The 14,332-nt window shown below is 31.1% G+C and overlaps 1 protein-coding gene across 1 annotated transcript in view; it reads left to right on the forward strand.

Moving 5' to 3' along the window:
- Positions 1–14,332, forward strand: part of LOC136989492 (uncharacterized) — a 28,638-nt gene extending 14,306 nt beyond the window's left edge. Inside the window, exons 18-28 of the mRNA XM_067287668.1 lie at positions 3,159–3,305; positions 3,635–3,916; positions 5,253–5,543; positions 12,457–12,485; positions 12,561–12,670; positions 12,758–12,854; positions 12,929–13,106; positions 13,193–13,262; positions 13,333–13,485; positions 13,564–13,741; positions 13,990–14,332. Of these exons, the coding sequence (XP_067143769.1) occupies positions 3,159–3,305; positions 3,635–3,916; positions 5,253–5,543; positions 12,457–12,485; positions 12,561–12,670; positions 12,758–12,854; positions 12,929–13,106; positions 13,193–13,262; positions 13,333–13,485; positions 13,564–13,741; positions 13,990–14,160 (1,706 nt within the window). The 3' untranslated portion in view covers positions 14,161–14,332. The remainder of the gene's footprint in view (positions 1–3,158; positions 3,306–3,634; positions 3,917–5,252; positions 5,544–12,456; positions 12,486–12,560; positions 12,671–12,757; positions 12,855–12,928; positions 13,107–13,192; positions 13,263–13,332; positions 13,486–13,563; positions 13,742–13,989) is intronic.

Consider the following 14,332-nt stretch of genomic DNA (forward strand, 5'->3'; position numbering starts at 1 on the left):
ATCATTGTAACGTTTCAATATTCTACACATTTGTATAAAATTCAGGTTGGATTGTAGAATGATGATAAGCTGAAACGATTTAAAGTTTTTCCAACTTTCCAGCGTTAGTATTGGAATGTTTGAGTTTCAGACAAGTTTCTATAGTTTTTATACGGAGTTAGGATAAATTACAATATTGCAACGTTATCAATTACTGTAGTTTTATATGAAATTCAGCTCAGGTTATTGCTTTAAATAATTGCAACTTTTTAACAAGCTTTAGATGTGTATAGAATTCAGATTAGATTACAGAATGTTAGAAAGCTATAACTCTCTAAATTATTGCACTTTTCGAACAGTCTATACATGTGTATAGAATGTTGAAAAGGTGAAAGTTTTAAATCATTACAGCTTCCCAAAAAGCTATAGATGTGCATAGAAGTCAAAGTAGACTGTAGAATGCTATAAGCCACAATGCATTAAATCAGTGCAGCTTTCCAACAAGGTGCACTGATTTAGAACATTACACATTCTATACACATCTATAGCTTGTTGGAAAGCTGCAACTATTTACAGTATTACACCTTTCCAACATCTAAAGCTTGTTGAAAAGCTGTAATGATTTATACACATCTATAGCTTTCCAAAAAAGCTATAGATGTGTACAGAATGTGTAAAGCTCTAAATCAGTGCAGCTTTCCAACATTCTATATTTTTACGTGGAATTCAAGTTATGTAAAAGAAAAAAATCATCTTAAAATAAATAAACATCTCAATATATATAAAAAATGTAATCGATCAAATTTTTGACATTATTACAAATGATAAAAAGTGTAATTTGAGAAGAAATTTCTTTTAAAAAACTAAATATTTTTTAGTTTTATTTATAAAAGATCTTGATAAACTAATCGTAAAAAATGATGTTAGATAAATATTTTTCTTTACGATAAAGTAATTAAAATTTGTACTTAAAAATAATTTTTGCAAATTTTTATCACTACATAAACAAAATATTTCCTTTCGATTTAATTTACTTTTATGTTTCGGGTTTCTTTTAATTACTCGAAAGAAATTCTTACGTCCAAGCACGAAACTACTTTTAGCAATTTCGAAAATTTATTTTTGTTGAACAATACTTTATTACGAATATTTCTAAATTAAAGTAGTTAAAGAATTAAATTTTCACGAAATTTAATAAAATTAAAAAAAAGCAAAGATTTATTTCATGAAATTATTTAAATTCTTACAAGATTAACAATTTTGAAACAATACAGATTTTCTGATTAATTTACCATTTCGCCGATTTTATTTATCATAATTTGAAATAGTAAATGCATGGTTCGATTCAATGGTAGTAAGTGTTCCATTCAATGGTAAATAAATGGTCTGATTCAATGGTAAACTAAGTAATTCGGTCCGATGGTAAATGAATGATTGGGTTTAATGGTGAACGAATGGTTGATTCACGAATGGTAAACGAATTGGAAGTGATTTTAATGATAAATGAAACGTTTACCATTAAAAAATATCTTTGATCGATAACCAATTTCATGTCGTTTAACTAAAATTTTTAATTTTGAATTAATAAAAGACATCTCTTTTCCTTTAAAAAGCATATTTCAACGATAAAATGTTTCGTTTAGTTATCCTCTTTGCTTTATGTTACGGAATAAAGTTTCAAAATTAAATTTTTCGACTAATCTCATTAATGATAAACTCGTAAATTCGTCTACGTGCTTCCGCATCTATTTTACAAGTTTTAAGACGATAATTTTAGCGTAATTATAGATTACATACGAGCTTAAAATGATGTTAAATCTTCATTTTAGGCTCTTATTTAATTTATAATTCTACTCAAATTATCGTCTTAAAATTATGCTATTTACTCGAAATAATATAATTAGAAACAATTTTGATAAATTATTAAATTGTAAGACGAGTTTTTTTTCATAGATAATTTAAATTTTCAGACATGTGACGTGCAGTTGTGAGTAGATTCTAACTGTAAATCTTATCTCTAGACATTTAAATTACTCAAATAATTATCTTAGTGTAAGAAAAATATAAAAATATTTCCCTCTTAAATTTAAAAAAATTAAAAATAAAGTCTTACAGATAAGTTTTTTGCGTGTTTATGCGATATGAAAATACCTTAACGAGTGATAAGATGTTAATAAAGGCTCTCATTTTTACAATAATTTAACTAAATATTAACCTTAAAAAATGATAATTTGGCAAAAAGTTATCTAATTTTTCTAAATTATCATTCTCTACGTCTGTAAATATTTAAAAAAATTAAATATATTTGATAAAACTTTATGACGTATAACAGTATAGCGAACACAGATCAATACATGATTTTTTTTGTTGATTGTGTATTCAGGTTTGGTATTAATTTATTTAGGAAAATTTCACGTAAAATATTAAATAATTTAATTTAATTTGGATGCAAATTTTCGCTAATTATTTTTAAAACTTTTGAAAATTTCATTAATTTAAAAACTATTTAAAATGCACTTAAACCTGCAAAAACTAGCGTAAATATGTAAAATTACATTTAAAAAAAAAATTCATTTTAAAACCAAATGTATCCATTAGAAATTATATTTCGTTTTATATAAGATATTTTTTTGTTCAGCTTCCTATTTAATAATATTAACGTCGAACGTCTGCTTACCTGTACGTTGACTGTAAACTAGGAGAAATTAAATTACGCTCAATTTAAAAAATTATAAGTTGAATGTATTGATAAAATAAATTAATTATTTATAAGATATTTTAATTGAATTTTATATAGAGTAGTGCAGTGTTTCTCAAACTTTTTGGACCGCGACCCCCCTTCTGCACTTAAAAATTTCAAAGGACCCCCGAAGAATAAGTATGTATCAAAAAACATCCCGGAGGGAGGGGTTAGGCTCGTATTTAAATATTATATTATTTTTATTATTTATATGTGCAATTTATTTAAGTAAAAATTATTTTATATATTTTTTATTTCTATTACAGTATTTCTAAACATGAATCCATAGTAAATTTATAAAATATTTGAAAAAATGGATCTGGCATCAATTTTTCAGCGACCCCCCAAATATTTTTCACGACCCCCTTGGGGGTCGCGACCCCCACTTTGAGAATCACTGGAGTAGTGTATAATAATCCTAAAAGTGTGATTTTTCTAGCTGATCAATTAGCATCTAACTGTTCGGATTCTAATGAGGATGCACTGTGCTGTTCCTACGATGTATATCCAAATGGAACGACAGGAAATGTCGAGTGTACTTGTTGTACTGAAGAAAAATCATTTGTTTGTAAAACTTCAAGAAAACGTAAGCGTTAAATTTTATCTTTCTAACGCAAATTTATAGTTTTAAGCAATTGTTAAGCGACGTAACACGTGTAAAATTAGTAAAACAATTAAAAAAAAACTATATATATAAATTACAGTATTTGCCAGCGTATGAGGCGCACCCCATTTTCATAATTTAGCATTTTTTCGAAAAAAAAGTGCACCTTATACGCCGACAAATACGTTACTCTCAAATTTATTAAATATAAACTCATTTGACAGCATAAGAAACTCTTTAAAAATAAAAAGATCTCTATTTGTAATTTTATTTTAGAGCCATGGTTTTATGTGGAATTCTTTATATTCTAGTGAATCTTGGATCCGTTCGTAATCTTCGCGTTTCTGACAAGTTAGAAAATTCGATAATAATTCAATGGGACCCACCAGAAAAGTCGTGGAAGCAGTTATCGTATCTGGTTACGTGGACGAAAAGCAACAAGAAGAGAGAAACAAATGATATGATAGTCAATATCGAAAAGGCTACAGTTGAGGGATTAAAACCGAACACCAAATACATCGTAGGTGTATCACCTCACATCAATGGAGTTTCTTCCGGGAAATCGGTAGAAGTTGACGTTTCTACAGCAGCATGTATGTCACATACTTATAAAGTTTGGATTTCTTTTCTTTGTAGCCAATATGTAGGGTAAATCGTAAATAAATACAAAAAAAAAAAAATACTTTAGATCAGGGATGGGCAACCCGCGGTTCGCAGTAATATTTTTTGCGGCCTGCGTGGCATAAAATATGAATAAATATATCAATTTCCCAGCTTAAGGAAGTATTCAACAAAAATTCAAACGTTATTTTCTACAACTTATGTTTGTGAATAGTTTTTTTCGCAATGAATTCAGTAAAAATTGAAACAAGAAACCGGCTAACACACATCGAAACTAATTTAAAACTAGCAGTGGTTAATATTTAACCAAATATTTCCGATATACAGTAGAGCGTCGAAAATTGGAACGTCGGTAATTGAAATGGCCGGAAATTGGAACGATTTTCAGTCGGACTGTGTCGTGCTGAATCGAACGTTTTTGATACTAAATTTACTTCTAAAGTATAATTTTCATGTTTTTTATATTCTTCAATATATTTATTTTGTTTGTACAAAATAAAGAAATAATTTTTAACGATACAATAGCCTCGATTATTATTATAAAAATTTTCGTTAGGCTTAAAATCGACAAAAATTCAACGCGAAGCGACACGCAACGGAGAAAAATTTGAACATCGGACAGGTTAATATATTTTTTCGTACAAAGTCGGAAATTGGAACAAATGACTAATTGGAACAACCCCAGTCCCCAATGGACGCCAATTTTCGACGCTCTACTGTATTACGTTTAGATCAGTGCCAGAAGCTATATTAAGTATACCTATGCTAATTTATAATTATATATGAATAAAGAATTGTGATTTACCGACATTTTCCCCCTCTTTTCTCTTGTGTGCGACCCGCGTCAATTCAAAAGTTTTGAAATGCGGCCCTTACATAGAAAAAGGTTGCCTATCCCTGCTTTAGCTGATGGTAAAATACAGAAAATTTAAGATAGAACGTATCTAAGAACATAAGAATATTTCAAAGGACTGCCTACGATATTTAAACGTAAACGATGTTCGAACATACAAACATCTTAAAAACGATTGGTTAATGAAATAGAATTGAAAAGATGTAAGCGAATCTCTGCCAGTTTCGTATTTTTAAATTAACCAATCGCGTAAAGGATTTTTGAATTAAGAATTTACGCGATTGGTTGATTTACAATGACCGTTTTTTCGACTTTTAAATCGGCCAATCATGTAAAATCTTAGCTTAAAAAACCTTTATAAATATTTTAACTAAGAATTTTTATCTCCACTATCGTATTTATTTCTGATTTACTGTTTACTTAAAAAAAATAAATTTAATATTAAATATTTACAGTAAATTTAGGAGAGGTTCGGGATTTGAAAGTGGTAAACGTCACGGAAACGTCATTAACCATCCGTTGGAATCCCCCCACAAGAACCTGGAATAATTTAGCATATTTAGTGACGTGGAGCGACAAAACAAGTTCTAGAAAACGAAGAGAAACGAAAGAAAAGGTCGTAACAAAAAACGAAGTGACTGTATCACCTCTAAAGTCCAACACCTCTTACAAAGTCGGTGTAACACCTTACGTCGACAACACAGCAGCTGGCAACACAAAAGAAATATCTGTAACTACAACGTCTCGTAAGTTGGCATTTTAAAACATCGTTTAACACGAGAATTTTCTGAAAGATATGTATATATACACACTCGCAGCTTTGTATAACGGTTTTAAATAGTAACTTGTCAATCAATAGACTAATCGATTAATCTGAAGAATGCGAAAGGTCCAGACCCCGTGTTTAAATTGATTTATGCATTTGCGTGTAATGTTTATAAATTTATCAATCAAACAGCGATTAAAGTCAAAATTCTTTCAAAGAGGGGAAACTATAATTTACGTGAAATTAGTGTTTTCCCCTCTTTTAAAGAGATTATAGATTGATTGATCTTGAAGAAAAGCCTAATCTAAATCAAACTGTAGATCTTTTAAAAGAATATTCTGAAAGATTTCATTGTAATCAACAGTTTTTAGTTGTTTAAATAGCTTGTAATTGTGTTAAAGACCGTTATTTTCTTAATTTTTCAACACGAAATTAAGCTGGAATTTTAAATTAAAAAAGAAATTTTCCTTGTTTCGTTCCATTATTAAAGCCTTTTTATTTTATTTATTTATTTATTTATTATTTATTTATTTATTTATTTATTACGCATACCGGATACACTCCTTGATGCGGGGAGCAAAATCATCTCCCAAAAAACAAAACGTTTACTTAGATACAATGAACATAAGATCATAAACAAAATTATACAATAATAAATTATACAAATAACAATTTAAATATAAATTAAGATTTAAAAATCAGATGTAATAATTAAAGTTTAAAGTTAAAGTTTGGGAGCATCTGTTAAAATACAAAATACCAATAAATAAAAATAAAACAACCAAAAATAAGCAAATTGCTTACCTATAAAAAAGAAATAAGTTAGTAACGAAGACACAGCACTGACAGATGCTCCCAAACAACACCAGCAATAAAGCCAAATTTATAGTAGAGTAATCACGCCCCTTGGTAAAAACTTCGCAACCAAAAGTTTCTTCCCGTAGCACTTTAAGACCCCCACATTTAGCCAAAATATGCCAGGCATTCACAATTTCTTTCTCAACACAGAAGTTACACGACTCTCTCGAATAATTATTTAAAAAGTTCAATGAATTACACCTAGCCTGTATAAATAAAGACAAAATATTAAGGGAAACATCTTGATTACATAAAGAATTATTTTAAAAAGTGACATTTAAATCCTTATACCAACAATTATATACGCTATTATTTATTTTTTCATTTATATTGTATAAAAAATTATCAAAAATGTTAACAAGGAGAAGATACCAGTCCATTAAATCCAAATCATCATTAATAAGATTAATACCATGATTAATTACAGGTATCAATAAAATAACGTGTCCAATCTATAGACTTTTTGTTAAGTATAAATTTCAGACAAACTTTACTCAGACGATGATCATCAAGATTAGAAATGCTAATAATCCAATTTCTTATCCTACTAAATATTATAAATTTTATAGAAGTCAAAGCATATTCCATCATAATTAAATAACCTGGTGTACAACGAGGTAAATAAAATAAGTTTTTAATGAATTCAGTCTGTATACCATCACCATTGGCCAAGTTAAAACCCCAAATCTCCGAAGCATATAACAAAGAGGGAAAAACCACAGTTTTCAATAAACGTAAATAATCAAACAGATTACGTAATTTGGCAGATCTCACTAACTGAATAATTTTATTCATCAATAATCTAGCATGAGTTCTCTTATTAATGTAATGCATACGGAATAAACCATTAGACAAAAATGTAACACCCAAATATTTGTAGTTAGAGACAACTCGAATTGGAGAACCCTTAAACCACCATTTATCCTCCCTCGCACTCTTACCTCCTCTTCGAAAAACAACAATCTTAGACTTATTCAAATTCAATTTCAAACCATTTTCATCTAATAAATTGCCAATTTATCAATCAATCTTTGAAGTCCAACCAAAGAATCAGATAAAATTACAATATCATCTGCGTAAGCCAGTATTTTAATTTGGAAACTATCTATTTCTATATCATCACCGGAAAAGTTAATAATACCAAAGAGATCGTTCAAAAAAATACTAAACAAGATTGGGCTCAAAATACAGCCCTGCTTAACACCAGTCTTAGAGAACATTAATGGCAAACAGTTACCTTCAACTCTTAGCGAGGAATTTTCACACAAAGCAACAAGTAAAGATATAAATTTATAACTGAAATTAAATTAACTATAAATTTAACTGAAACCATAACGCAACATCTTTGACCACAACAAATTCCTACAGACTCTGTCAAACGCAGAAGATAATCAACAAAAAATGCATACACCTTCCTACATTTCCGTAAAAATTTTTCTGAATAACCGTGTTCAAAACAAAAATATTATCCAATGTGGAATAACTAGCCCGGAATCCTGCCTGATTTTCATGCAATATATTTTTAACTTCTAACCATCGAGTCAGTCTTCTATACAAAATAATACAAAACAATTTCGAAACACAAGATGATAACCAGATGCCTCTATAATTACCAGGAACATTCTTCCTACCATTCTTAAAAATCGGAATTAAAATACTCGTCTTCCAAGACTCTGGTATTATCCCAGTATCAAAAATCTTTGAGAAAAGACTCAAAAGATATGGTCTCAATGTCTCAAAATTCCAAAATTCCGTTGGGATCCCGTCAAAACCTGGGTCTTTATTTGGCTTATACCTCCTCAAAGCATCACTTATAGAAAATTCATAGTCTAAAAGTTTATCATACCAATTCCTACAATAATTAAAAATCGAAATATCCGCAAAATAAGGGTCCAAGGAACCATTTTGCGGATATTTCGATAATTATTTTTTTGCAATGCAAAACCACTTCACCAAACTTCGTAACACAACAAAACGCAAACGATCATTAGAATCATTACTCTTCCTAACAGATCTCCAGGCTCTATTCCTAGCGCTAATTAACATCCTACAGTCCGAATCGAACCATGAAAAATAATTCTTATGTCTCCTGATATTAAATCCCCACTTACAAGCCAAACTAAAAAGACAATTACTCAGGTCTTCCATTGAATCAAACTTATTCGAGATACATATTTCCTCCATAGCCAACCTTAATTCATCCTTTCTAGATTCGTTCCAAAACAATCTATTAATCCTCTGCCTCTTCTCTAAAGAGACCGATCTATCATTGCCACAGGCCAGTCGTAAAATCAAAGGGTATGTCGGAATCCAAAAACTGATCCATCGTAAGAGAGAGAACATCTTTCCAAATTAACGGAGAAACTATGACCAAATCAATAACAGAACAACCACGATTAGAGATAAAAGAATATTCACCCACTTCATTACCTAAACATCTCCCATTAACAATAATCATATTTAAATCATCACATAAATGAAGCAACTTTCTACCACAAGAATCAATCACCAAGTCTTTCGAATTCCTATGCATAGGACAAACAACACCAAAATAATTGCAAAATGCGTCAGAAATTATATTCTCCAATCCAATCCTAGCATTAAAATCACCAGCAATCAATACATTCCTATTATCTAATATCAAACCAGTTAAAGTATCAAAAATAGACTGCCAGTCATTTTCCCTAAAATAAACAAAACATACCAAAATATTACCAAGTTCGGCACCAAATTTAACAAGTATTAGAAAGTCGTCTTGATAAACAACAACACAGGGAAAAGAGGATCTTATTGCTAATAACCAGTCTGCACAATAACGACCTTTCGCATGAACTTAAAAGCCTTTCCAAAATGGAGATTATAACCTTGCAAACAATCAGTTACGTCCGAATTTCTATTAGTAGAACCATACCAAGTTTCAGAAAGAAATATAATATGATACTGCAATAAATACTTCCAGAAAAACTCAGGTTTATTAAATAAACCAACACAATTCCAAATTAAAATAGTAGTACCCCTATCTGGCAATTGCTAGAATGAAACAGGCTTAACCTGATCACAGTCAACATCGTAAAAGTACTTCGTTCCATCAATAATAATTTTATCATAAACTATTTTTACCATTCGCGCTCCAGAAAGCTTTGATCGTCTACCGAAATCCCGAAGCTTAAATCTAATATTTCTCAATCTAGGAGAAAAGTCATCATTTATATAGACACCATCCGGTTTTAATTCCAAAATTCGTTTCTTAAAATTCATTTTTTCATAATAATTAACAAAAGTACAAATAATTAATCTAGGGGAATTAGCCTTTTTCTTTCCCACTCTCATTGCCCTACCAATCTTAATGTCGGGCATCTTTAAGACTCGCGTAGCAAATTCAACTATTTTCTCTTTCGTTTCTAGAAATGATTCATCCCATACCTCTTCCAGACCGGAAATGCACAAAAAGGCCATAGAATGTTATGTAGACAAGGGTGTCTGTGTTGGTTAGTAGAAGGTGTCCCAAGAAGGACTCATAAAGTCTCATGTAGGACTTATAAGAAAAACTAGTCCCTTGTGAGGGCTCATAAATTTACGTGTCTATGTTATGTTTCAATTTTTTATACTGCATGTTGTGTTTATTGTTCTGCTATTTCAACTTACCAATGTTGTTTGATAAACAAGAGGAAAACAGATTGATAGAAAAGTTGCAGTTTGCATTTCATAACCAACCAGACCTAACCAAATTTTATGAGTTACTCAAAACTGCTGAAGAAAAGAAAGCAGCAGTGAGCAATTCAGTGATAACAATTCCCAGCAATTTTGAATAAGAATTTTGACAGGGTAGAATTACTACACCCCATAGGGGTAAAGTAGTAGCCTTCCGGGAGGACTTCAAGGGAAGCAGGCCCCCATTTGGAGAAAAGGTGGAGGAAACTCGGAAAACTCCACCTGGCCAGCTAGGGAGAGAACAAACTTTGCTCGAAACCGAACAGAATACTTAATAATGAAATGTGCGACAAACAAGGGATGCTGGAAACTATTACCACATAAGAATGTAGACATATGAAAGTATAGAATTTTTAAGATAAGTGACAGCACCACACAGGCTCCAACAGGCATGTAGTTCTGTGTGGTGGATGACGATCTCGACCTGTAATTGTAAGCTTGGTAAAGTAGGGTTAATACATCCACATTACTACATATTACCACATTACTACATTCACACCTAATACAATAAGTTTATTGTATTAGGTGTGCAGCGGGTTGAAAGGAAATGGAAAGTTGGTCTTAGGTGAGTATGATAGCTGTTACTGAATATCAGTATAATGAGTCAGGGAGAATAGTGTGCTTCTAATTTAGAATAGAATGTCGAGCATCTGTAAGACTCGCATAGCAAATTCAACTATTTTCTCTTTTGTTTCTAAAGATGATTCATTCCGGAATTCTAAACCGGAAATGACAACATTATTTATTCGACGTTCGTTATCCAAAAAATCAAGTTCACGAGTCTCATTAAACTTTATCGTAACATTACTTTGATCGCCTAAACTACAATTTTTATCAGCCAATTTTTCTAATATTTCTAATCTATTATATAAGTCAGCCAAACCTTCATCCAAATTTTTTAAACATTCGGATACATAATTTAATCTAGAGATAAGTTCGTCAACCTTAGAATTCATGGAAAAATATAAACGCAACAGAACACGTATACCCTCTTCGAGGTTGAAATTTTCTCCTTCCAGAAGATATGGAAATTCTTCTTCCTCGCGACTCTTCAAAGATTTCTTTTTATTACTAGTCTCTCCTTCCCTGAAGCTCGGTGAATATGACTTTCTTTTCTGATTAACTGCCATAATAGTAAAGACTTACCTATAAAAAAGAAATAAGTTAGTAACGAAGACACAGCACTGACAGATACTCCCAAACAACGCCAGCAATAAGGCCAAATTTATAGTAGAGTAATCACGCCCTTGGTAAAAACTTCGCAACCAAATATTTCTTCACGTAGCATTTTAAGACGCCCACATTTAGCCAAAATATGCCAGGCATTCACAATTTATTTCTCAACACAGAAGTTACACGACTCTCTCGAATAATTATTTAAAAAGTTCAATGAATTACACCTAGCCTATAAAAAAGAAATTAGTAACGAAGACACAGCATTGACAGATGCTGTGTCTTCGTTACTAGCCTTTAAAGCCTTAAAGCCTTTCTATAATATTCTACATTCGGTTAATGCTGTTTTGATAAGTATTTATATCTCTTATCTTAAAATTCCAGATGTTTATTTTGTATATTTCGTTACGATTTTTGTTTCTTTTGTATATATATATATATATATATATATATATTTTAGCTAATTTTAACTTTATTCTTCCATTTCCATATTATTTTTCATAAGTAGCAGAAACACGTGGATGAAATAGACATTTTAATCGTTTTAATTTCATCCACGTGCTTTTGTTATATTTTTTATTGTGAATTTCAATGATTTTCGTGTGCATTTCGGCAATAAAAATGTGGAAAAACGATTCTATTTCGCACGAAATAGAAAATCTTATAACAAATGGCGCCACACGCAATTTTAAATTTTTTTGCCGGAAAAGTTACGCAACTCGTTGATGGATCTATGTATTTTTTATTATCGAAATGAACGTAAATATTTTAAAAATTAATATAAAATAATTAATTTTTTTAATTATTGAAATTAATATGAAATTTGAAAAATAAACTATGTAATAATAATAATAATTCGTGTAATATAGAAATAATTTTGTTAAAAGATGAAATAAACATAAATACTGAAATGTTGATTTATATTATATAAAGAAAATGTTAAGAATAATTTACATTTATTTATTTATTATATAATTATGCGAATATCATTAATCGACTGTATATAATTCTCTATAAATAACATCGCCGAATGATTTATCGATTCACTCGGGAAGCTAAAAGTAGTTTTGAAAACAGTTTATACAGGAAAATATCCGAAAGAGTACCTAACTACAACGTCAATTTAAATGATTTTTATCCCCCTTTTCTAGCTCCAAAACCGATCTCCCGGGCAGGATTGGTAAGTATGATAGAAAGATTTAGAATATTAAAAAAAGAATAATAAAAATAACAGACGGGAATATAATTCGTACAGAGCAGTTTCGATTACGACGATTTGTATCCACTCATGCTTGCAAAAATTATTTGCTGTACCTGGATTACATTTTTGGTTGGTATGACTCTAGTCATCTACGTCGTTTTCGGGTGAGTACAGATTGTGTACTGCACTAGATTTTTTATCAATATTACTTTTCCTTTCTTCAATTGTTATATTCAAATCCTCACGCTCAGGATGTTTTTCCAAGACTGCCTGGCACAAATATGCACTGAACTGGCATTGATTGTCGCTTATACTTGCATACTTTTAACAGACGAAAGCATTGGTGAAGTATGTACGAGTCGAGGTATGTATAATAGCATAACGCCAGCATAATTTGAGACTAGAAATTCATTTATTTACAGCCTTCTTCTGGATATCGTCTTAAGTTGTGTACGGCGACTGCCATCTTCTTGCAGTTTTCTTTTCAAGTCGTTTTTTTATTCATGTTACTCGAAGTGGTTTCTATGTGCCGATTAATCACCCCGTGTTTTTCTCCAAATATCCTCACTAAACCTTGGTCTCTTTTATTACTTGGGTGGGGTAAGTTTACCTTCTAGTTTCTAGGCAATTAACCGAGCTACATCGGCAATAACCCTGGTTATGAAGTCAGTATTATCATTAATTAGGTATTCCGACCGTAATTACAAGCATTTCTGCGATTATTGTAAGAAACGATTACGTCAAGACGACCGAAAAGTAAGTCCTGTATTGATAAAGGCTTGTTCCTCTAACAGAAAATTAATCATTTCCTTTCCCTCATTTTCAGCTGCTGGTTGGATCTTTCCGGCTCCGCCATGGCTCCGACAGTTGTGCCAATTTGTATATTCATCATACTTCAAGCGTTGTTATATTTATTAGTGTTTTTAGCGGCAGAAACCAGGGATACCATAACTGTACCACAGGATATGAAAAGGGCGCAGTTGAGTAAAGTGTTTTGTACGATTAACTGCACTTTCGGGTTTCGATATATGTTGATATTAATTAATTATCATTCCAGGATATTCTTCTCGTCCAGATGGGCTTCTGCTTGTATATACATATTAACAGTCGTAGCTTGGGCAACGGGGATCGTGGGCATTGATAAAAAAGATTCAGCCTTAATCACGGCATTTGTAGTCGTTTCCTTCTTCTTAGGACTCTTCATACTGATTCTAAGAGTTGTCAGTGATGATTTGGTAAGCCGTTACTCGGAATTATGTATATAAAAAAGGGGGCTCATTAACAGAATCGCACACGTCACACTGCGCTGTACAAAGCTAAAATAATTAAATTAACGCATCTAAACTTTAATTTTAGCTTTTAAACATTTTGTATAGCTTTTACGGAGTCATAAACAATATCATCAAGCAAGCTCTTCTGACTAATGAACGGGTGCGTGTATATTAATTTCTTAATGTTTACAGCCGTCTAATTTTCTTTTCAGCTACGTCAGAGGATGAATAACTGGTTAAAGAAGAATAAAGGGCCACATCGGATCAATAAAGTGAATTCATGGCCAGCTAAAATCGTCGAATCTAACGATTTATTACCCACTACTGCAGTTAAACAAGCGAACTCTCCGTTTACCTCGCCACAAGTTATACATCATCGATGACGTTACTTAGAAGCATACTCTTTTCTTTACACGAATCAGGAATTAAGTGCCTTGTATGGATTTTTAAACGTTGTATAGGTCCAATACGAAAAAAAAAAAAAAAACCAGCAGTGTTCCTGCGTAACATATCACATTGGTCCAGAGTTTTAAGTCCTTAGAAGTAGTACAAACC

This window comes from Centruroides vittatus, unplaced genomic scaffold, assembly GCF_030686945.1.
Source record: "Centruroides vittatus isolate TY-2023 unplaced genomic scaffold, ASM3068694v2 scaffold_576, whole genome shotgun sequence".
Lineage (NCBI taxonomy): Eukaryota > Metazoa > Arthropoda > Arachnida > Scorpiones > Buthidae > Centruroides > Centruroides vittatus.